This window comes from Schistocerca serialis, chromosome 1 (genome assembly GCF_023864345.2).
Source record: "Schistocerca serialis cubense isolate TAMUIC-IGC-003099 chromosome 1, iqSchSeri2.2, whole genome shotgun sequence".
In the NCBI taxonomy this organism is placed as follows: Eukaryota; Metazoa; Arthropoda; class Insecta; order Orthoptera; family Acrididae; genus Schistocerca; species Schistocerca serialis.
The window spans coordinates 396,205,331-396,231,224 of record NC_064638.1 but is presented as its reverse complement, the minus strand read 5'-3'; the positions used below and the strand labels follow the sequence as shown (position 1 = coordinate 396,231,224).

General features: G+C 40.7%; 1 protein-coding gene across 2 annotated transcripts in view; it reads right to left on the bottom strand.

Moving 5' to 3' along the window:
* The window catches only part of LOC126471500 (serine/threonine-protein phosphatase 2A 56 kDa regulatory subunit epsilon isoform), a 296,643-nt gene that overhangs the window by 37,848 nt on the left and 232,901 nt on the right, over positions 1 to 25,894 (bottom strand). For both annotated transcript variants that reach the window (XM_050099725.1, XM_050099718.1), the window contains exon 8: positions 10,311 to 10,430. In XM_050099725.1, coding sequence (XP_049955682.1) covers positions 10,311 to 10,430 — 120 coding nt within the window. The remainder of the gene's footprint in view (positions 1 to 10,310; positions 10,431 to 25,894) is intronic.

The following is a 25,894-nucleotide window of genomic DNA, read 5'->3' as shown; positions in this document are numbered from 1 at the left end:
GGCATTATCTGCTTTGCCCACAGCGCAGCATGTACGCCACTATTGAGAACAGTTGCTGCAATCAGCTTTTGATGCTACCACAAGCTGCTGTTTTGGTGCCATTACTGCTACTGCTACGCTGACGTCACATGCTGACTTTTCACTGGCAGTGCACCAAAGTTCGGCCAGTCAAACGCACCACCAAGTGGTGTCATGTAAAAGCTGCTACTGAAAATGTTCTTACAGTGGTAGCTCAGTGTGAAGGGGACATTCGTCTTCACAGAGTGGAGTTTTAAGATTTGTGCAGCATGAAACATGCTTGAAAAATAACACCAAGTACATAACTCGTTGCGTATTATGTTGACCAGTGTTTCCTGTTACTATATAACTTAATTTTGGAATCAGCAATAGTAAAGTAACATTATCTGAGATTACTCACAAACTTTTACACATTCTCGTCCATAGTGGACTGTTTTTGATGCTGCGACTGTAAAGTTAAATTACAAAGTACAGAGAATTTCTACATCAGTTGTTTTACTTGTTAAGTACTAAGCATTTTGATGTTCACCTATCATCTCCAGGTGGTAAATGGATCAAACTAATTGATGAAACTAAATTAGTTTTACTGTATTTACTCAGGCAGTGAAAAGTGAGCTTTTGTGCACAGACTTACTCGATGTGATGAGTGCTCTTGAGCATACAATAGTGTATATTACATTCAAGACTATAGCATTATGTACCTGTAAGCAAGCTTTGTTTTGTTTTAGGGTGCAAAAACAACTAAAGCCATACACTCCCATATCACAACTGTAGAAAATGAAGACAATTAAGGAGTTAAAAACGACTACACATTAAGTCCAATTGACAGAAGGAAAGACAGCTAAAAACAGGGTCTTGGAGGAAGGTCGATACAATTAGCCATAGACACAATGCAAATCCTGAACTGAAGTTCAAATGTCCTTTGCCATATTCCTATGACAGGTCAAAGTAAAACACGCTACTGCCCATGTGTAGTTCGCTAAAACAGCCGATAACTCACGACAGCAAATATAAATGAGAACGTAAGTGGTTAAAAAAAGGCATTTCCCATCAAATCAATGTGGACCAGGGACCCACATAAACGTCACAATGGCTTCATAAAGAGTGAGCAAGTGAAAGCTTTCCTGAACCCATTGCACCAAGGGATGGACGGCATACAGCTTACAGAGCCTGTGAAGGCCGCAGAGAGTTGGAGCAGATGACACAATTGAGAAGCCTGTATCACCGGATGTACTGCATGGTCTGATAGAGAGTAAAGAGCTCCGCCACAAATACTGAGCAATGTTCCAGAAGCCAATACCGAAAATAATTGGGGACCATACACCCAACAGCACAGTCAGTCCGAGAGCAATCAACGTACACAAAGGTACTATCACGAAGTTTTGTGCGAAGGTGAAGGTCGAGAAACTTACGGTGATAAGAACGAGGCTGGAGAAGTGTTCTTCAGAAGCGAATGAAGTCCAAGGTGAACATGGCCCAGCAAACAAAGCCAAGGTGGTGAAGGGTTCAAATACATTGGGAAAGTGGCAGGTAGCGTGAAGTTAAGCTGTCAGAGCAATAATCGAAAGCAAACTTCAGGCGGTAAAAGAGAAGAGAGATGTGCCCCATACTGGCGGTCAAAGGAGTCATCGAAAGAGGCGGAATAGGATGGGTGATCAGGCATAACAGCACAAATTTATGCTGAGGAGAAAATCAAGGTGGTACGACTTCAGTAGTGCAGCAGCTTCTGCATACAGACTTTCAACCGGGCTAGTGTAAAAGGCACCAAACACCAAATGGACAACCATAGTCTAAATCCGTGCATACAAGGGATTGGTACAAATGGAGTAGTGTGGTCCAATCCACTCCCCATGAAGTACCGCTGCAGATACATAGGACGTTGAGGGACTGCGTACAGTGGGCGGCCAGATAAGTCACATGGGAGGACCAAGAAAGTTTCCTATCAAGTATGAGCCCCAGGAATTTCATAGTTTCAACTAACAGAAGAGCAACACGCCGAAGAGGTAAACGTGGTGGAAGAAACCAACTGCGCCACCAGTAATTCACACAAATGGATTTGTCAGTAGAAAAGCAAAAGCCATTGTCGATGGTCCATAAATATAGACAGCTGAGACAACACTGGATACTCTGCGCAAGGAGACAAGTCCATGGTCCATGGAGAGCTGCAATAGATGGCAAAATTGTTAATGAAAAGAGAGCCAGAGACGCCTGGTAGGAGATGGGCCATAATAGCAACTTGCTATAGCAAAGAAGATGATGCTCAGGATGGAACCCTGGATATACACTGTTTTCCTGGATAAAGATGTCTAACAAGGTAGAAACCACATGTATATACCTTGAAAATTCAATCTTTTAAAAATACCTGGAGGAAATTCGGTCTTGGAAGCTCCACGTGCACAGAGCACGCAGGATACCAGTCCTCCAGCAGGTGTCGTACGTAGGCTTTCTCCAAATTGAAAAACACAGGTACAGTCTGGTATTTGCGCAGAAAACCAGTCATGATGTGGGTGGACAAAGTAATGAGATGGTCAGCTGCATAACGGTGTTAACGAAATCTACACTGTGCAGTCGTTGTTAGTAAATTGCGGGATTCAAGCCACTATACCAGCTGCACATGCATCATATGTTCCATTACTTTTCAAACACAGCTGGTGAGAGAAATGGGGTAGTAAATATATGGAAGATGTTTGTCTTTACCAATCTTAGGTACGGGTATGGGCAAGACAGATGCTTCACACCAGCATCTGGGAAATGTGCCCTCTGTTGATTGTACGTATGAAGGAGAAAGTGCTTGCCTGCAAGAGAAAGGATCGGCAAGATCTGAATGTCAACACTGTCCGACCTTTGGGCAGAGGGCCGGGGAGGAGAATAAGCCTGCCTGCAAAACAAAAGTTATGCAACATCTGAATGTTAACATCATCTGGCCCAGGGGCGGAGGATCGGAACGGGGTGAGAGCATGATCTAGCTCCTTCATAGTAAAGGCAGCATTGTAGAACTCACGATTCTCAGCAGAGAAGGATATCGTCTGAGCCACCCTGACTCATTTCCGATGGAGAAAGACAGGATGATACTGGGTGGAGCTCGAAATCTCTGCAAAATAGTGGCCCAATGTGTTGGAAATAGCAACAGGGTCTACTAGGACGTCATCTGCAACTGTCAGGCCAAAAATTGGGGAATGGACCTTGGTCCCAGAGAGCCTTTGGAGGTGCGCCCATACGACGGAAGAAGAAGCAGAACCATTAAAAGAACTAGTAAATGAAACCCAGTTAGCTTTTTTGCTATCCCAAAGAACACGACGACACTGTCTCGCAACTGTTTGTAATGAATTCAGTTTGTCATTGTAGGATGATGGTTAAAAGTGCGGAGAGCACTTCTGTGCACCCGAATTGCATCGCAGCACACCTCAGTCCACCAAGGGACCAGGACATGGTGTGATAAATAGAAACTACGAGGAATTGAACATTCTGCGGTGGTAAGGATAAAATTTGTAAGGTATTCTACCTGGTCATCACTACAAGAGAAATGCTGTCTGCTAAAGGTTGCACGTACGTGGGATAAGAGTCAGAAAACGGATAGCACATGGGAAATTGTCGTTCGGGTACCTGTCAGAGATAATGAACCAATCGAGACCACAGGAAAGCTGAGCAGTACAGAAGGAGAGTTCCAAATGGGATTAGATGTACATGTAATCTGAAAGGAATGTGGGTGCTCCAGTGGAAGACAAATGAGGTTAAGTTGATTGAGAAGGTCAGCCATGAAGGCATCTCTCTGACAGGTTCTTGAAGAGCCCCAAAGGGGATTGTGCACATTAAAGTCACCAGTAACAGAAAGGGGTAAGTGAGTTGCCCAATAGACTGACGGAAGTTGTCCTGGTGACACCAAATGACAGAGTGATGTAAACAATACAAAAAGAAAAGGTGAAGTGAGGAAGGACTGCAACAGCTTGAAGCTGGGTAGACAAGGAGATGGTTTGACTAGGAATGTTATCCTGGATGAGCAGTGTGACTCCCCCACGAGTTGGATTGCTGTCCTTGGGATGGGAAGGTCAAGGCAGACCTAAAAGAAATGCGAGAGCTCAAAGCAGTCTTGAGGATGTAATTTTGTTTCCTGGAGGCAGACAACAACCGGACACTTCAATTCCAAGAGCAGCCATAATTCCTCTTCATTGGATCTAAGGCCATGAACGTTCCATTGGAGGAGAGTCATGAAGAGGAAAGGGGAGGAGGGCAAAGATGAAGTTGTTTCAGCTCAGCAGCTGCCAAGTGCCAGCGTTTGAAGACTCACTGCTACAGGACGTAGAGGCTGGAGGGTTCTGTTCCATGAGATCTACATAAGTGTCAGAATTCTCTCTCTGTCGGTCTGCAGAGTCCACAGCAGAAAAATGGTTGGCACTGTGCAGCAGCAATACAGAGGTTGGGCAGGTGAAGGTATAACATGCTGACACCATTGAAGAAATCTCCGAGTTGGCAAATGAGAAGACCATTTGCCTTTGTTTGACTTCTTGGAGCCGTTCCGGTTTGCAGAGGAAGACCCAGATGTTTGTTGGCTGGAGGGATGTATAACGTCTGCACAATCTGTTCTTTCCAGCCTGTCAGTTGTGTAGCAGGTGACTTCGGCATCCGAGGCAAAAGTTTGTTGACTTGTTGCACAGCTGGAAGAGGAGATGGGGACGTTATCACGATGCTGGACTATTTTACAACCAAGGTGCTGAATACGAGGTCTTATGTCGGCATGGCCATGCCCTTCGTGGAGCGAGATGTAGCAAGAACAGTACTGTAGATGCCAGATGGTAGAAAACAGGGTGTCTGACTAGCCAACAACTTGAGAGCAACAGAGTAAAGCACTTTTTCCTTCACCCAGATCTCTTGGGCAGCCCACAAATTGAGATACATGGGACATCTCGGGACGAGGCTGCATGGTCGCCATTGCAATTGATACAGCGGGAAGAAGGAAGCGGACTATTACCCTTGTGAACATCCCTACCACCGATTACACATTTAGCTAAGGGGTCGACAGGACATTCGAGTGCAGTAATGATGACACTGGTAGCAACCCATCGGGTTTGGAATGTACAGTCTGACTGTGATAACTTCGTAGCCTGCTTTGGTCTCTGAGGGAGGCACCACTCTCTCAAAAGTGAGAAAAAGGGTGCTTTTGGGCACTAAGGATGCATCTACCTTTTTCATCACCCAATGGAGCCCTGTTCAGAGAGGTACGTCTGGATTTCTGCCTCGGTCTGATCATCAAGCAGCCCAGGGTAAATAATACCATAAGAAAAATTCAACATTTGATGGGCCTCGACACAAACAGGACAGCCACAGAGGAGCTGAGCTGCAAGCATTTGTGTTTGAGGATTAGAAGTAGTCTCGAAAAGCAAAGTGCCATTGTGTAAACAAGTTTATTGGACATTGAATGTGAAGAAGATAATTAGCTCATTGCCATCATCTTTGATGGCATGCTCCTTCCAACTGCGGGCCCCTCCACTCAGAGGGGGCCGCACCCACCTGAAGTGATTGTTCACACCTCACAAACATCTGACAGAGGGACCAATCAGCAATTTGGGAAGGCACTCACCCCTGCCAGAGTCTGGCTTGTACTGACGGGTACGTGCAAACCCTATCTGTCAAAACCCAGGGCTGGGAATTAACATCTTACCCAGTCACCTGTTACAGGTCAGATGTGTGGTCCACCCTTCAAGAGTGCACGGGGAGGGAGAAGAAAACAAGAACCACAAACTCCAAAGTGGAGGAAGGATTAAAAAAAAAGAGAAGACAGTTCTGATGTCAGCTATTGAAAATGCAGAACACATTCCCAAAAACATCCCAGATATGTTCCCCAAGGGAGGGGAAAAAGAATAACGAGAGGATGGGGGGGGGAGTAAGCTTTGAGCTACTGTAACAATGGAATATCATTCTCACCATTTACTTGGAGATATCAGTCTCAAACACATTGTTTTGACTACATAATTAATATGGATATTGCATTTTTATTCCAACTACGTTTGTATCATTGTGAATTGTATTGAAAATAAAAATCATAAATATTTGAGTATCTATTCAGGACTTAACAATTATTATATAAACTAAACTGGCCAGAGCTACAGTTTTAAAAGTAAATTTCAGTTTACTTGCTTTTCATGTGCTTATCAACTCTACTTTAACAAAAGGCTTATGACGTCGTCGTGCGTTAAGAATTATGCAAATGAAGTTACTCAGAAGAAGGTTGTGAATGGCACACATTTCAAGAAATTTAAAACTTTTTGTCTCAATAACACACATTTTTGCAGCTGTTTGATATTTCTAAATCTCAAAGCAGCTTAAAACAGTAGTTTTTGAAGGTTTTTTTTCCTTAACCTTCATGGACACGACCCCTGGGTCTTCTTACTCCTCTAGGCAATTGTGCCCACCCATAAAACTTCATTAATCTGCCTCTGGAGGGTTTGAGGAATAAAAAATTGAAATCAGTCAGTACAGGGAGACAGCTGAATTTCAAGAATGAAAGAAAGTGATGACAAGAATTTATAAGACAGAGTGTGTGTGTGTGTGTGTGTGTGTGTGTGTGTGTGTGTGTGTGTGTGTGTGTGTGTGAGAGAGAGAGAGAGAGAGAGAGAGAGAGAGAGAGAGAGAGAGAGAGAGAGAGAGAGAGAGGACTGGTGGGGGGTGCAGGCATTCTTTCCTACATTGTGCCTCCAAGCCTTTTATGGGTCAGTCGCTAGTCCCTGACAGAACAGGAAAATTATATAAATGGTAAAACTTTCGCCACCTAGCTGTTCTTTTATTTCCTTTTGGAAATTATTACCATTTTGGCTCTTTAACCATTTTCATGTGATACGACAAACAACATAGACTCAGAATCACTTGAAAATGGCTGCAGAGCTGAAACTACAATAGTGCCCCAAAGGAAATAAAAGTAAAATCAAATTAAGAAATCATTAATCAGTTATATGTGACCATGATTCCCAAAAATAAGAAAATCATCAACAATGTAATGATTCAGTATCTGTCATTTTCATTTTCAGAGAGAGGCTGCTAGTGTAATATGGTTTAGACAGAGACGGTTTGCAGATTTTGGGTAAATGAGGAAAGAACCACTATTATTAGTCCTGTGGAATTAAGGGGAAGTGGCAATAGGGAAGTTTTAAGTAAACGAAACACAGAGGATGATGAATTTTGGAATTTTCGTACGAAGAGACACTCTCAATTCTTGATCTTTCGAAATGGATGAGGCATACCAGGTTAGCAAGAACTTTGATTAGGTTTAGCTCTAACTAGTCATGTTACTGTTAAATAATGTGGAGAAATAATACTGAAAAACAATGGGCAAAATGAATGTACGAGAAAAACCAAAATGAGAAGTATGTATGAGATCACTGGTTTACAGGCATCTATATCAATTTAGAGAGGAAGGTTTCTACGAAGCGACACTCAAAGAAGGCTAATAGTAAAGTGTCTCTCTTAAGTAAAGACCCGCAAATTGGGGTTCTTGCTCACTCATTGTTGAGCATCCCATTCTCGAGCATGATGAGCTCAAGTGCGAATGCTTGACAAGATTTCAATGTTGTTGAACAGGAAACAGTGGGAAGTGTTGAGGTCACCTGCTCTGGCTGACTCATCATCCTGCCATTGCGACTGTAGTGACTCGCCATCTGTAGCCTGCTTTTGTTTCTAATTGATGGACCTTTTCTCACATCAACACAGTTATGCTGTACACATATATTCCTGAATTACAGCACCTACTGGAGACAACATTGTAATCCATACCTATACAACAGACAATGAAAATGGGTCAAAGTTGCACTACACTTTTGTAGGATAATGCTGTATTTTGGTGATGTTTACCCATCAAAATTGTGCACAGACTCTTACAAGCTCCTGACATCGAGAGTGAAAATGTAAATGGGTAGAGACCTCTTGCACACATTTCTACACGCTTTTCAGCTATAGCTTCTTTCACTGCAGCTGATGATGCTTCACAACTGACACTATGACATGTTCTGCAGGCTACCTTCAGATAGACTGCAGTGAAACTGAAAAATAGGAACACAGGGCATGTACCACAGTACACATAACTGACATGACTTCTATCATGTTTAATCAGCAAAAATCTTCCCCAAACACTGTTACAACCACAATCTTTCAAACTCAAGACATATTCTTTGCAATCCAACTCTGCTCACAAATTTTCTCCAGGCTCCCATTCACACATGGCTCTGATGAGGGTGGCTGAGGGGCAACCGTTTAGTTGGACCACCTGACTTTTCAAGCAAAGTGTGTTTAAGTGTCGTTTTCCATTACTCCCCATGTCCAAAGCAGTTGAACTGACATCTGCCACACTTTTGAGGAACTACCAGTGTTGAGAAATTCGAATGAACACAACCACCACATGCACACTTTTTTTTTTTTCTGAACGAACAAGCCTCCCGAGCACTGGGAGGTTGAAAGGGATGCCTAAGAACAGGTACATACTAATGAGCAGGAGACTGATGTATGTGGAGTAATTGAAGAGATGAGCTCAGAAATGAGCTAGTTATATAGTGGAGCAAATATCTGCAGGGACATATTTGTAAGCAGCAGCTCAGGAAGAGCAAGTTTTAAAGAAGTGAGACTTTGAGGAAAGATTGATTTAAAAACATGATGATTTAGGTTAGGTCCTTTTTGAGTAAGCTCTGGAGTGAGTTGTCTAAGAATTCTTAAGACAGGAGACAGCAAACAAAGAAAAAAAAGAAGCTCTTATTCCTGGAGTGTACTCAATTTCTAAATTTATTCTCTAATAGTGTACTTGAAAGTAAAAATGTAAATTAATGCTGAGGTGTAGAAAAAACTATCCCATAATATTCATATACAACATTACTGCTTGGCACAGTCACATCGATTAAATATTTAGGTGTAACACTGCTAAGTGATGCGACATGTGATGAGTATGAAAGAGAAGTTGTAGTATAGGCAAGTGGGTTGTCTTCAGTTAATTGGGAGAGTTTAAGTGGAGTTGGCTCATCCACATAGAAGATCCCATATAGAAATTTGTGCAAACCATTTTTGAGTATTGCTGAAGTGTTTGGGATCCCCATCAGGTCATATTAAAGGAAGACATTGAAGCAATTCGGAAGTGGGCTTCTAGATTCGTTACCAGTAGGTATAATGTACATGATGTTCTTTTTGTGGAACACTACTGAGAAAATTTTGAGAACTGTTATTTGAAACTGACTGCGAAATGATTCCGTTGCGGCCAATGCCATTTTGCTAAGGACCACGAGAGTAAGATAAATTAGAGCTTGTATGGAGGCATGTAGACAACTGCTTTTCCCTCATTCTATTTGCGAGTAGAAAAGAAAAGGAAATGACTGGGTATGGTACAAGATACCCTCCACCACATACCACATGGCAGCTTGTGGGGTATGTGTGTATGTAGATGTTGCTTTTAATCTGAACAATGTAATAGTAAAAATGGAATACATAAATCAAAAAGCTGACAATTACAACAATGAGCATTTTAGAATGAATACACAAACGGGATAAAATCCTATTATAGAATACAGTGATGTATGCAATTGCCACAGAAATTGACTAGGAAATGAATATTGGATATACAAGCAAACTGGGTTAAATAGAAGGCATCTGTTATGATAAGCTCAAAGGGAACTCGGTAAGTAATGACGTTGCACACCAACAGCAATACGTGTTGTTTGTATTTACTGCTAGTCTCCACATAGCGCAACTGAAATACAAAATCAAACAATGGAAGAACTTAGTGACAGTCTTTTTGTGTGCCTTTCTGTGACTCAGCATCCCCGCTATATGCCGAGCGGCAACTATCCTTTTCATTATATTGCTGCAACTGAAATACAATCTACCGTGGAACTGAAACGTGTGTAGCATTTATTTACAAGGGTTATTCAATGTGGTCTGTAACTTACAGAATATATGTGAACTGTTCTGCCAGTACCAACAATGTTTTGAAACAAACAATACCTGAAGTTCATTTGCTCTCAACAGCTACACTTTTACTTTGCTAACAACCCCTAGCAACTCTCACTGCTCAGTGGCACTCTCCTGACACATGGAATGCATAGCACTAACAAAATTTAAGAAACATAACAATCATACAAAACGTAACATTTTTTTTTTATTTCCAGAGGACACTTATCATAACCACTATGATTACTTAATTTAACAAAAAATAGCAGATATCATCAAATTCTGCTGCTGAAGAGATCACTAAATGAAACCAAAGTAAATTTCAGATAGTCGACAATCGCAAAATACATTGTAACTGCCATTATACATATACCAACCTGAAAATGAGGGCTGGAAACACATCTTGCAATTTGTCTAAAAAGTGGCTCCTGTATTTTCGCAAATTGTGTTGGTTCAATAACATCTAAAATTTCTTCAATTTCTCCAAGAAACATTACCTGTAAGGAACAAAATTTAGTAAATACAAAAAATGATATCTTATTTTACTAATTTACATAAATTTCATGAGCAATTGATCAAATTTATTGAAAGTTTCAGATATTGTTTAACATGAAGGATATTAATGTATTAAATTAATTCAAATTTCTCAATAATTATGATTAATCTGATAAGAAGAGTCTTTGACAGAAGACTTCTTCATAACCCACAATAAATGAAAGATACTAAGAATAGTGGGAATTAGTGAAGTTCGGTGGCAGGAGGAACAAGACTTCTGGTCAGGTAACTACAGGGTTAGAAACACAAAATCAAATAGGGGTAATGCAGGAGTATGTTTAATAATGAACAGGAAAATAAGAATGCGGGTAAGCTACAACAAACACCATAGTGAACGCATTATTGTGGCCAAGATAGATACGAAGCCCACACCTACTACAGTAGTACAAGTTTATATGCCAACTAGCTCTGCAGATGATGAAGAAATAGATGAAATGTATGATGAGATAAAAGAAATTATTCAGATAGCGAAGGGGGACGAAAATTTAATAGTCACGGGTGACTGGAACTCGATAGTAGGAAAAGGAAAAGAAGGAAACGTAGTAGGTGAATATGGAATGGGGTAAAGGAATGAAAGAGGAAGCTGCCTGGTAGAATTATGCACAGAGCATAACTTAATCGTAGCTAACACTTGCTTCAAGAATCATAAAAGAGGGTTGTATACATAGAAGAAGCCTGCAGATACTGGAAGGTCTCAGATAGATTATATAATGGTAAGACAAAGATTCAGAAACCAGGTTTTAAATTGTAAGACATTTCCAGGGGCAGATGTGGACTCTGACCACAATCTATGGTTATGAACTGTAGATTAAACTCAAGAAACTGCAAAAAGGTGGGAATTTGAGGAGATGGTACATGGATAACCTGAAAGAACCATAGGTTGTAGAGAGCTTCAGGGAGAGCATTAGGGAACGATTGACAAGAATGGGGGAAAGAAATACAGAAGAAGAAGAATGGGTAGCTTTGAGAGATGAAATAGTGAAGGTAGCAGAGGATCAAGTAGGTAAAAAGACGAGGGCTAGTAGAAATCCTTGAGTAACAGAAGAGATATTGAATTTAATTGATGAAAGGAGAAAATATAAAAATGCAGTAAATGAAGCAGGCAAAAAGGAATACAAACGTCCCCAAAATGAGATTGACAGGAAGTGCAAAATGGCTAAGCAGGGATGGCTAGAGGACAAATGTAAGGATGTAGAGGCATATATCACTAAGGATAAGATAGATACTGCCTACAGGAAAACTAGAGAGACATTTGGAGAAAGGAGAACCACTTGTATGAATGTCAAGAGCTCTGATGGAAACCCAGTTCTAAGCAAAGAAGGGAAACCAGAAAGGTGGACGGAGTATATAGAGGGTCTATACAAGGGTGATGTTCTTAAGAATTATTATAGAAATGGAAGAGGATGTAGATGAAGATGAAATAGGAGATATGATACTGCGTGAAGAGTTTGACAGAGCACTGAAAGACCTAAGTCGAAACAAGGCACCGAGAGTAGACAACATTCCATCAGAACTACTGACAGCCTTGGGAGAGCCAGGCCAAACAAAGCTCTACCATCTAGTGAGCAAGATGTATGAGACAGACGAAATACCCTCAGACTTCAAGAAGAATATGATAATTCCAATCCCAAAGAAAGCAGGTGTTGACAAATGTGAAAATTACTGAACTATCAGTTTAATAAGCCATGGCTGCAAAACACTAACACGAATTCTTTACAAACAAATGGAAAAACTGGTAGAGGCCAACCTAAGGGAAGATCAGTTTGGCTTCTGTACAAATGTTGGAACACGTGAGGCAATACTGACCCTACGACATATCTTAGAAAATAGATTAAGGAAAGGCAAACCTACGTTTCTAGCATTTGTAGACTTAGAGAAAGCTTTTGACAATGTTGACTGGAATACTCTCTTTCAAATTCTGAAGGTGGCAGGGGTAAAATACGGGGAACGAAAGGCTATTTACAATTTGTACACAAACCAGATGGCAGTTATGAGCGTCGGGGGTCATGAAAGGGAAGCAGTGGTTGGGAAGGGAGTGAGTTGTAGCCGATCCCCAATGTTATTCAATCTGTATATTGAGCAAGCAGTAAAGGAAACAAAAGAAAAATTCAGAGAGAAGACAAATCCATGGAGAAGAAATAAAAACTTTGAGGTTCGCCGATTAAATTGTAATTCTGTCAGAGGCAGCAAAAGAACTGGAAGAGCAGCTGAACAGAATGGACAGTGTCTTGAAAGGAGGATATAAGATGAACATCAACAAAAGCAAAACGACGATAATGGAATGCAGTCGAATTAAATCGGGTGATGCTGAGGGAATTAGATTAGGAAATGAGACACTTAAAGTAGTAAAGGAGTTTTGCTATTTGGGGAGCAAAATAACTGATGGTGGTCGAAGTAGAGAGGATATAAAATGTAGACTGGCAATGGCAAGGAAAGCGTTTCTGAAGAAGAGAAATTTGTTAACATCGAGTATAGATTTAAGTGTCAGGAAGTCGTTTCTGAAAGTATTTGTATGGAGTGTAGCCATATATGGAAGTGAAAAATGGACAATAAATAGTTTAGACAGGAAGAGAATAGAAGCTTTCGAAATGTGGTGCTACAGAAGAATGCTGAAGATTAGATGGGTGGATCACATAACTAATGAGGAGGTATTGAACAGAGTTGGGGAGGAGTTTGTGGCACAACTTGACTAGAAGAAGGGATTGGTTGGTAGGACATGTTCTGAGGCATCAAAGGACCACTAATTTAGTATTGGAGGGCAGCGTGGAGGGTAGAAACCAAAGAGGGAGACCAAGAGATGAATACACTAAACAGATTCAGAAGGATATAGGTTGCAGTAGGTACTGGGAGATGAAGTTTGCACAGGGTAGAGTAGCATGGAGAGCTGCAACAAACCAGTCTCAGGACTGAAGACCACAACAACAATAACTAAGAATTAAATAAAGCACAATGAAAATAAAACTGTAACTAATAATTTTTATTCACTGGTATCTTCACAAAATTTATGGACACATTATAGTAAAACACAGATGGCAGCAGGAAACTAGTGAGTGGAGCAAAAGCAGCCCCTGTGGCAGATTTACATCTCTGCCAAATAGCCTGTATTGTCCCAAGGAGGACAAAGGCCTCCTAAAAATAGGGGTAACTGCTTTTGAAGACTCACCCAGTGAACTAGTCCGCGTAAGAAGATACCACACTTAATGTGCACTACATATTGAATTACACTTAATCACTTAGATGTAGTTCTAGTTCTTTCCATTCCTTTCTGTTTCTGGTTATGCTGATTCTGTTTCTGGCTATGCTGATCCATCGTCTTCTTGCTTGTTTTCTGAATAAGTCTGACCATTTGCATTTAGGTCTTCCTGGGAGTCTCTTGCCGATGTAGGGGGTCACATGTGATAGCTCGTGCTGTCCATATGTCGTCTTTCAGTCTCGCCATGTGGCTGCCCCATTTCCATTTGGTCCTCGTAGCCTGCTGTGCTAAGTCTATTGTTGCTGACATCTTGTCTATCAAGGTGTTTGATGTTCTGTCTTTCAGAGAGACGCCAAGGATCTTCCTCTGGATTTTCCTTTGGCATACCTGTAGAGTGTGTATCTCTATCTCTCTCTATGGGTTTGAGAGCCCATGTCTGACATCCATTCTGAGCCTCCTATTCAGGGTTGTGTCTAGCAGTATGAACTTTTAAGGCCCAGAAAGCTTTCCAAGCTAAGGAAACTCTCTGTTTTATTTCTTTTTCCATTTTGTTCTTAAAGGAAAATATTTGGCCTAGGTATATATATATATAGTGATACATACGTTAGTTCCATTCCTTCAAGATCTATTGAGGTTTCTAATGAATTTGTCATTACTTGTGTTTAAGATTTGTTCACTGTGAGTCCTGCCATCCTGCTTTGTGAGTTAAGCTACTGAAGCATTGACTGCAGTTCCCTTGCAGTTTTGGAGAAGAGGAATGTCTTCAGTGAACCTCAAACTTGTCAAGTCTCTTGCCACTGAGGCATATTCCAACTTTCTTACTCATTTTAGTTTCCTGAATATGTCCTCCAGTATGCACGTAAATAGTTCTGGGAACATGGGATCCCCTCTAGTCAAATTCCCCCTTTCCCAGCAGAAAGGTTGGCCTGTATTCCCCCCACTCCCCCCAGTTTTAATTGTAGTGAAGCTGTGGTGTGTGTGTGTGTGTGTGTGTGTGTGTGTGTGTGTGTGTGTGTGTGTGTGTGTGTATTGCTAATAAATTTCAGTTTTCTTTAAAGATAGTTCTGTATACAGTTAATCTAAAACAATTATTAATGCATAATTTAGTGGTGTGCTTTAGCCTATAAGCAGAGACACTTTTCCCAAACGGTAAGAAATTTTACAAGACTTTAGGTGCATTCAATAGTAAAAGGAAGAGCAAATTAAGAAAACTTAATCATGTATATAAACGAAACTGAACTACCTCTGGCTCACAGAGTAACGGAACAGCATCAATTTTACATGTAGATAGTCTGTTGTTAATTTATAATATCATTTATTAATATTTATTTTAAGAGGAATATGTGGAGAGATACATTATAAAATGATGGTAAAATTGCATTGTGATTAGCAAATAAGAACATTTTATTTCTATGCTATATACAGGATTGAGAAAAACTGTCACGAAATTTTAACCCTGGATAGTTGATGCCAGTAGGACCAAAATTACTAATGTTTAGGTTGACAACGCACAATTTTTAAACTACAGAAACTTGGCGCCATGTGCTCCAATTGGCCGCGGGATTGTCCTGTTGCTGCATGCTCTGGACAATGCACGACCGCGAATGTTTGCCTGCCGGAGATCGTGATGTATCCAAGGCAGCCCACATGCTCTGTGGTAGTGCCCCAGCCTTCCACTCTGGGGGCGAATCCACTGGGGCTCCGACACATCCCTTGTAGTTTTATGAGACGTACTGGGAACAAACCCATCAACAGCTGTTATTTTGCATACAGAAAGTCTTATGCAAACTGTGTTGGCCCTGAAATGGGCCTTTTTTGTAGCTAGGATATTGTTTACTTGAGGCAGGTGCTCGAACGGGCGACCCTCTGACATAACACAAGTTTGGTAACATCAAACGGTGTATCGCCGAACTCTTTCCAAGATTCCTGGCACTACCCTGATGCGATTGGCGGCATGTTGAATGCAATCCATTAATTCCTCTTCATTTCTAGGTGGTTAATGTCCGAGTTGGTTAATGAGAACCCTGGAGATTCCCCACAGGAAAAAGTCCGATGGCATGAGGTCTGGTGATTGTGGGGGCCATGTCCTACGAGCACCTCTGCCAATTACCTGGCCGTCAAAAAGTTCATATAAATATCCGAGCACAGCAAGACTTATGTGCGGGTGCCCAACATGCTGCAACCACATGTGTAGCCGTATGTCCAGGGGAACATCTTCCAGCAGGCCGGGTAGAGTTTCTTGCAAGATGTGAAGGTGATTTGAGCTGGTAAGTTGAGGAGGTAGACGGAACAGTCCAATTAGATGATCACCAACAATGTCTGCCCAAATGTTAAGTGAACATTGTTCCTGGCGTCCATGGACACATGCGACATGAGGATTTCCCCTTGCCCAATAACGAACGTTCCGAGTGTTGTAAAGGCCATATTAATGGAAGATGCACTTTTCAATAAACAACACACTGGCGGGGAAGCTGAGATCTCATGCAACACGTCGCAAAAACCACACACATTACGTCAGCTAGTCTATAAACAAAACCCATATCTCATTGTTCTTCAAACGAATACTGTACCGCCATGCTTACTGTATGACTAAATTGCAGGTGACGTGTGTGTGCTTCAAAGAGAAGCTTACATGTGACTGCCTCTGATGTGAGGTGGAGACAAACAGCAAGAGCTATTCGACACATGTGTATCGCATTCGGGCAGTGACGGAGCGAGGGATGTTCGTATGCGTGAACCGACAACCATAGCGCTGCCCATCAACCAACTAATGGCAACAGGACAATTCCATGGCCAATCGAAGCACATGGCGCCAAGTTTTTGTAGTTTAAAAATGCTGCGTTGTTGACCAACACAACATAACTAATTTTGGTTCCTACTGGCATCAGCTATCCAGGTTTAAAATTTCCTGACAATTTTCCACCACCCTTTATTTAAGAACTTCAAACAATCACATCTGTCAAGTCTGCAGCCTTTCTGAGGATGTTGTAATTTATTATTATGAAAAGTGCACTATTCAGCCAACAAATGAGGACGTCCTTCGACTCAATGACCTATAAGGTTTTTCCTTGTTGTACTGTTTCTGTAATGGCTTTCCTATGAGAGCAAATGTGCACTAGGCTGACCCATTGGACAGTTTTGATAAAGGTTGGCAGGTGGGCCTTGTTTCCGTTTCTCGAACACCTTTTATGTGAAACAAGGTGTACTGCTGACAGACTGAATTGGAGGAGGTGGTTGAATGATGTCACATAATGGTGTGCTCTTCAACATTTTAATATTTTGCATTACCAATGGTGCAATTTGTTGAGCAAGGTGATAATTAGATAAATGTAAAGTGTAGCAGTGCTTGCAAGATATTCCCAGGCAAAAATATCATGCTGCCAGATTTACACCATCTTTCATAAAGGATCGTTCCAAATGATAGACATTATGGTGTGTTTGGTCCATCTACATAAATAATACAAGATGTAATGAACTTGTGTCATATTCTCAACTGCACTGCGGACAAGGCAAGCTACTGACAATTGATTTGTTGTTATTCTTGTAAAGGAAAGCCAGATTTGTGATGGAAAGTGCATTTGCATTATAATACTGACATTTAATTCTAACAAGTTTTCCATCCATTTCAAGTATCTATCACTTACTTTCTTGAATACTATCTTAAAATTATTATTTATTATGTGAAAAATAACTGCATTTAATGCAATGTGTATGTGGTTAATTCAAATAGAAAGATGGAGACACACAACTTTGAGGGGTCACATTGAAAAGGTATTTGTTCAAAGTTATTTGCTGTGGCTCGGTCTGATTACATGTGGCACTGCTGTGCAGTGGGAAGATGTGTCTCAAATGCAAAAACTGAAAACACCTCATCTGTGGTAGGAGGTACACCTTCATTTCAACCCAATAAACCACAGCCTTGATCTTCTCTGAGAGGGTATCCCCCCAAATGCAAGAATAAATGCATCTGTACTGAAGCAATCATCCTTATGGCCTTTCTGAACATGCCGAAAAAAATGAAAGTCCCATCATTCCAGATTGGCCAGGAGCTCCTCATCAGTTTGAAGGAGAAGGTCTCCATGAAAAATAACATCAAGAACCATTATTATTCTCTGGTGAGGAATTATGGAGACTGGGATTTGCCAAGGAACTCGACAACATCTTGCTCAGAAAGTTCACTTCATCAAACTGGTCTTCGATAGTTTCTATGAAAAATAATGGTTTGGTGTGTGGTCAAAGTGTCTCGATCAGTCCTCATTCAGAACAGAGACTGGGGAAAGGGTTTCACCCCAAGTCTGTGAGCCTGGTCCTCCTCCCAGGGATAAAGGACCAATTACCAACTAAAGAGAGGGCTGTTGAAGCACGGCCAATTTTTTGGAGCTTAATGAGTTTCATACGCAAAGCATCCACCCTGAGGCCACCAACTCCTATCAGGAGCTCTATCCGGGGACGCCATCCAGCCACAGCATGGGCCTTCTGGCTCCAGAATAACAAGCAACCACTCCTTGGCATACATGGAGTTGTAGCAACTCAGTTATCACAATTGCGATTCCAAGGGGCTCAACTTAATGGGTATATGATGACCCCACCACACAGACTTGCTAGTGTGTGAGCAATATAACATGAAAACAACAATGGCATCAACTAAAAGATGCAAGAGATGATAAGGCCATATGCTGAAAATAATAAGTAAGGTATTCCTCCCCTGTTGGCTCACACTATGGAGATAACATTTAGAAGGGGAAGTTGTAATAAAACTGATTATAGCGAGATAAATGTACTACCCAACCTTGGATCATATAAAGCGAACGATACTGTGATGAAGACAAAAACAAAAAATTCATTACAAAATGTTTAAATGTCAACATAAATACTTAAAGTAGTTACAATTATGAGTATGGACGTCTCAAAAAAGATAGACAATTAATTGTATTCGATTTATGAAATGCATGCCCCAAGGATTATTTTGCATAAATAGATTGGTATAAGACATTAATTTCTTTGCTACATGTTGATAGAGAAACATTTTTGTTCTTTTGGGAGTTGGTGGTATGAGTCTGAAGTGCAAGGACGTGTTATGTGTGTTTTACAGATTTGTATTGTGAAGTGAAATGACTGAAAATACATGAGTAATTCTGCAGAAAGTCCACCAGATTTCACATTGTTATTAAAGTAGTAACCTGATCATAAACTAGAAAATTATAGAAAGATGAACCACACCGCAGAAAGAAAAAGAACAACAAGCCATTAACATACAACGAATATTTTTATTATTAACAGAACTGGTTATTTAAATTTGACTGTCCCTGTCACTTGCTGCAGTTGTCACTATCTCAGTGTGCAAGTACTGTGAAAATGTGACCCGCCACCCAAATTACTAGCTTACTAAGTTCAACAAAGGGCAACAACAGGTTAAGGACGGTCAGAAGGTCAAACCCCAAAGGGGGACAAAAACTCGTGGAGAAGGGAATGGGGGGGGGGACACAACCAGGAGAAAAGCTGGGCCAACTTAAGGAAGGACACCAACTGAGATGTAGGAGGGGGCAAAGATGAAGGCAGGGCACAGGGGAGAGAACACAGCCCGGGAAGGAAGAAATGACCACAATAGCTCACAGGTCCCTTGTGTGATACACACTAACTATGAAAGAACCGTGAGCTCCCTGGGGCGTCCTTTCAAAGTTATAACACAGATTTTCGATTACGGTATTTGCTACCTTTTGACACACACAGTATTTCACATGACCAGAAAATTCTGTGATGAATCTCATCTTCCTACAAAATGTTGAAGTCAGTTGCAGTTCTTCTTTCACTATTTTTTCTTGGAAACAGTTCCATTTCTGGTGCCTCAGCACATGTCCCCTATACTGTTCAAAGTAAAGCTCCATGTGTTTTTGCTAATGTACTGTAAACAAGAATTAATTTCTTCTATAATTCTGTCACAATAAATCCGACACATATATAATGCAACTCCATACTGGAACAGCTGCACTGACTAAAAAACAAGAACAAAAGTATTTGGAAAGTAACTACTGCAACAATGACATTGTGGGAAAGTTACATTTTCACTCCTAAGGTGTGCTAAAGGTCTTTCATTGGCAATTACAAAAATAGGTCACACATGGGAAAAGACCATTGTTCCCCTCCATGGCACCACTTTCACTGATCGCTAGTACAGTAGTGTCCACTATACTGCGAGTTTATCAGAATAGAAAGATAGAAAGCTAACTACAGCTGTTCACTGGTTGTTTTATTGTAAAATAAAAATGGATACAAATGAGACTGATTTACACAGAAATAAGGACGGAACATAATACAACTGTATGCAAGTTTAGATAAAATTTAATGTTGATATATTAATTAATGGAGTATTTGGAGGTAACTATTTTTATACACTTCTATTTGGAAAATGATGTGAATTTTAGACTTGAGAAACTACATTTTATTGGATGATTCTAGCCACTATTTAAAATTACTAAAACTGCTGTCCTGAAACACAACAGTTAAGATTATGTGTCGTGTCCCCCTTTCCCCTGACCCTGTTATGTCTCCCCAGGTATCAAGTCACAGTTCTCTACTAATCTGCAGATGACTACAGACTTCATCCACAAAACCTTTCTAGTATCGGATAGACCATCAAAACAGAGCACCTCGTATTCCTGCTGATAGTAAGGCAAGTACACCGTTCGTTTGTCATATATTTCTACAAGCTTTCAACAGGAGTGACTTATTTACAGATACCTGTGTAATTACTAGATTGTTTTTGTAATTTCTTGTGTGTTCGAGTGCTTACTAGGCACAATCTTTTATTTTAATAACAGTGTAGCATACAAGTACCACCACTGGTATCGACCTCTATATCAACCCTCGTATCGTATAGGCTTTTGTTCGTTTTGTTTAGTGTAGCTCAGCGTCGGATAGACTGTCAGTGAGAGAGCACTTTGAATTCCTGCTGCTAATAAGGTGAGTACACCGTTCGTTTGTTACATATTTTTACGAGCTTCAAACAGTAGTGACTGCAGTAATGGATAGGACCTGTGATTGCTGTCTACAGATGCGAGCCAAGTTGGCGACCCTTCACACACAGCTCCAGGCTGCATTGGCTTCCATCACACAGCTTGAGGCTGCTGCCGAGGGGCATCACTGTGGGGGGTCAGAAGGAGGGATGTAAGGGGCGTCAAGCACATCCTACGTATCCCCCAATCGGTCCACTGCTGTGATCGCCGCAAGTACTGTTTGCACTGAGGTTGACCCCTCACCCATGGTTGAGTGGGAGACCATTCCAAAGTCTGGCAGGCAGTGAAAAACTTTCCGAGGGGCTGATCATAGAGCCCACCTGGTTCGTTTGACGAACAGGTTTCAGGTGTTATCTGTGGCTGACGATGTCTCTAAGCCATATGCAGTTGTCCACCCTCTTCCAGAGGAAGCTTCTCAGCCTGCAAGGTCTGGGCATTCACAGAGGGTGGGTTTGCTAGTAATTGGGAGCTCCAACGTTAGGCACGTAATGGGGCCCCTTAGGAACATGGCTGCCAAGTAGGGGAAGGAAGCCTGACTGTGGTCCTCTGGTGCAGAGCCGAGTGGAGGGTCTGAATCAAATGCTCAGGCGGTTCTGTAACTCTGTAGGCTGCAGATTCTTTGACTTTCGCCATCAGGTGGTGGGTTTCCGGGTTCCACTTAATAGGTAAGGAGTCCAATACACACAGGAGGCAAATGATCGGTATGGTAATTGTAAATTGTTGTAGCTGTGTTGGGAAAGAAACAGAGCTTCCAGCCCTAATAGAAAGCACTGAAACTCAAATAGTTATAGGTACAGAAAGCTGGCTAAAGCCGGAAATAAGTTCAGCCGAAATTTTTTTCAAACGATCTAACAGTATTCAGAAAGTATAGATTAAATACAGTTGGTGGTGAAGTATTTATTGCTGTCAGAAGTAGTTTGCCTTGTGGTGAAATTGAAGTAGATAGTTCCAGCGAAATAGTGTGGGTAGAGGTTATACAATCAAACTAAACCATTAATTGGATTGTTTGACCAACTCCCCGACTCAAAAAATGTAGTTGCTGAACAGTTCAAAGAAAACTTGAGTCTCCTTTCAAATAGGTACCCCACTTGGTGGCGACTTCAATCTACCCTCGATATGCTGGAAAAATTATACGTTTGAAGCCAATGGCAGGCATACAACGACATCAGAAATTTTACTGAATGCTTTCTCAGAAAATTATTTTGAACAATTACTTCATGAGCCCACTGGAAGCGTAAATGGTTGCGAAAGCATACTTGACCTCTTAGCAACAAATAATCCTGGACAAATGGTGAGTATCATGAGAAATACAGGGATTAGTGACCACAACGCAGTTGCTGCTAGGCTGAATACCGTAACACCTACAACCATCAAAAAGAAATGCAAAGTATACCTATTTAAACAAGCTGATAAAATGCTCTTAACGACTTTTTAAGAGAGAGTCTTCACTCCTTATCTGATCACGTAAGTAAAGAAAAGTTGTGGAATTATTTCAAAGAGATAGTATCGACAGCAATTGAGATATACATATCACAACATAACTTAATAAATGATGGTACTGATCCCCCATGGTACACAAAGTGGGTCAGATTGGTGCTGAAAAAAAAAAATAGGAGGGGGGGGGGGGGGGGGGGGGGGCATGCTGAATTTAAAAGCACACAAAATCCCCACAACTGGCAAAGTTCTGCAGAAGTTTGAAATATAGCGCGCACTTCAATGCGAGATGATTTTAATAATTTCCACAGCGAAATACTGTATCAAAATCTGGCAGAAAACCCATAAAAATTTTGGTAATATGTAAAGCACACCAAAGGCAAGACACAATCAATACCATACTGTGCGATAACAATAGTGACGTCACTGATGACAGCGCCACTAAAGAGAAGTTATTAAACATGGTTTTCTGAAACTCCTTCACCAAAGAAGACGAAGTAAATATTCCTGAATTCCAATCAAGAACAACTGCCAAGATGAGAAACGTAGAACTATACATACTCAGTGTAGCAAAGCAGCTTAAATCACTTAATAAAGCCAAAGCCTCCAATCCAGACTGTATATCAGTCAGGTTTCTCTCAGAGTATGCTGATACCATAGCTCCATATTAAGCAGTTATATACAACCGCTCCCTCACAGAAAGATCCGTACCTAAAGACTGGAAAATTGCTCAAGTCACGCCAATACCCAAAAAGGGAAGTAGGAGTAATCTGCTGAGTTACAGGCCCTCATCACTAATGTCTATTTGCAGAAGGGTTTTGGAACATATACTGTATTCCAACATTATGAAGTAGCTTGAAGAACACCGTTTATTGACACATAGTCAGTGCGAATTCAGGAAATATCGTTCTTGTGAAACACAACTAGCTCTTTATACTCCTGAAGTAATGAGTGCTATCGACAAGAGATGTCAAATTGATTCCATATTTTTAAATTTCCAGAAGGCTTTCGACGCTATTCCTCACATGTGTCTTCTAATCAAATTGCGTGCCTATGGAATATTGCCTCAGTTGTGCAACTGGATTTGTGATTTCCTGTCACAAAGGTCACAATATAGGAATAGATGTAAAGTCATCACGTAAAACAGAGGTAATACCCAGTGATCCCCAAGGAAGTGTTATAGGCAGTCTCTTGTTCCTGATCTATATTAACTACATAGGAGACAATTTGAGTAGCCCTCAGACTGGTTGCAGATGATGCTGTCATTTACTGTCTTGTGAAGTCATCAAATGACCAAAACGAATCGCAAAATGATTTAGATAAGAAATATGTATGGTGCAAAAAGTGGCAAGTGACCCTGAATAAAGAAAAGTGTGAAGTTATTTCACATGAGTACTAAAAGAAATCAGCTAAATTTCGACTACGCAATAAGTCACACAAATCTGAAGGCTGGAAATTCAACTAAATACTTGGGGATTACAGTTACAAATAACCTAAATTGGAACAATCACAAATATAATGTTGTGGGTAGAGCAAACCACAGACTGATTCACTGGCAGAATGCTTAGAAGGTGCAACAGGTCTACTAAAGAGACTGCTTACACCACACTTGTCCACCCTATTCTGGAGTACTGCTTTGCGGTGTGGGATCCGCATCAGGTGGGACTGACAGATGGCATCAAAAAAGTACAATGAAGGGCAGCTCATTCTGTATTATTGTGAAATAAGGGACATAGTGCCACAAAGGTGATACGTGAATTGGAGTGGCAATCATTAAAACAAAGGCATTTTTTGTTGCGATGGGATCTTCCCATGAAATTTCAGTCACCAGTTTTCTCCTCTCATTGTGAAAACATTCTGATGGCAGCCACCTACAGAGGGAGAAATGATCACCATGATAAAATAAGAGGAATCAGGACTCACACAGATAAAGTTAAGTGCTTGTTTTTCCCATGCGCCATTCGAGAGTTGAACGGTAGAGAGACAGCTTGAACGTGGTTCACTGAACCCTCTGCCAGGGACTTTATTGTGAGTTGCAGAGTAATCATGTAGATGTAGGATTTACAGTTCAGCAACAACAACAGCCAGTGCGTAACATCACTGGTGGTAGTTTTCTTGCTGTATGGTGGACACACAATGGATATTAGAAAAGTAAGAGAGAGAGAGAGAGAGAGAGAGAGAGAGAGAGAGAGAGAGAGAGAGAGAGCGCAGAACAAAGCAAAATATCAGGAATACCTCAACTTTAAAAACTGAAAACTGAAGTGGTGTAGAAGGTAAAGTAGTGGCAATTAAATGAATGATTCTAATGAAGTAGTAGTATACAAGTACACTACAACGGAGGAGTGTTTCCAACAGTTAGGAAATTCAAAGTGAATTTTCATCATAAAAGTGAAGCCTTCGATCATCCATTTTGCACTTTATGAAAACCGTGGATTTAATATTCAGAATGTGTAATGAACAAAAAGTCTAATATGGGAGAACAGGATATAGCTTTCTCAACTCCAAGATTTTAGTTACAATGTATATATTGTGTTACACAGAACGTAAGCAAGTAATTTCGCAATATGAAACTGAGGTTTTGCAAAAATTACAGGAAGAAATACATCTGCGAGAACTCAAAGGGAAATGGTAGCCTAAAAGTTGATGTGTTCAGCTCATTGTGGCTAATAACTAAGGAACATTTTGTCTTGGTATTGGAACAGATTGCATAAATACCAAGCAACAAAGAATTATTTTAGAACTTTTGATTCAATTACCGTTCACAAATGAACACTGCCATCTTTAAGAATTGGTTTATCTTCAGTTCACACATCGTAAGAGGGCTACATTATCGCATTTGATAGTATCAACTACCATTTCACAAGAGTTGTTGAGCAACCATTGTCCTACTAGCATACTGTGGGCATCGCACACTTACTACATAAGAGGCCATGTGTTTTGTGACTTCTGAAAAGCATTTGACTGATTGCCATAGTAATGCTTATTAACCGAAGTACGATCATATAGAGAGTGTCTAATGGAATTATTGACTTGACTAAGGATTTCCTGGTAGGGAGAATACTGCACATTATGTTGGGGTAGTAGTCACTTCAAGTGTACACTAGAAAAAGTGCTGGAGCCTCTGCTGTGTTCAGGTTGCATACTAATGACCCGACACACAATTCTAACTCTATCATCATCATCATCATCATCATCATGAACCCAGTATCCAGTCAATTATTGGTAAGATTTGAAACTGGTGCAAAGAATGGCAACTTGCTTTAAATTATCAAAATGCAAAAATGCGCACTTCAACTTCCAAGATGCAATAATGTAATATCTTATGGCTACAATATCAATGAGTCACAAATGGAATTAGCAAACTATTACTAATATCTAGGCAGAAAAATCTGTGGAGCTGTGAAGTGGAAAAATCAAACAGGCTCATCATTGCAGGTGGCAGACTTCAGTTCACTAGAAGGACACCAACAAAATGCAACAAGTCTAAGAAGGACAATGCTTCCAAAACATTGGAATATTGGTCAAGGGTATGAGATGCATACCAAATAAAACCAACACACAATATTTAAGTGCAGCACAAATGATCAAAAATTTGTGTGACTCTCAGAAATCTGATTTTCCTGGCTTTTGGAATCCAATGAGCATGGAACAAGTGATATCGCAATTGTTCAGTCACAATAAAATGCAAACCACTCTTAGCAATCTGCAGCATGTTGTCCAACAGTTGAGATATTGTGAAATGCCCATTTTCGTTAACTTTTTCTAT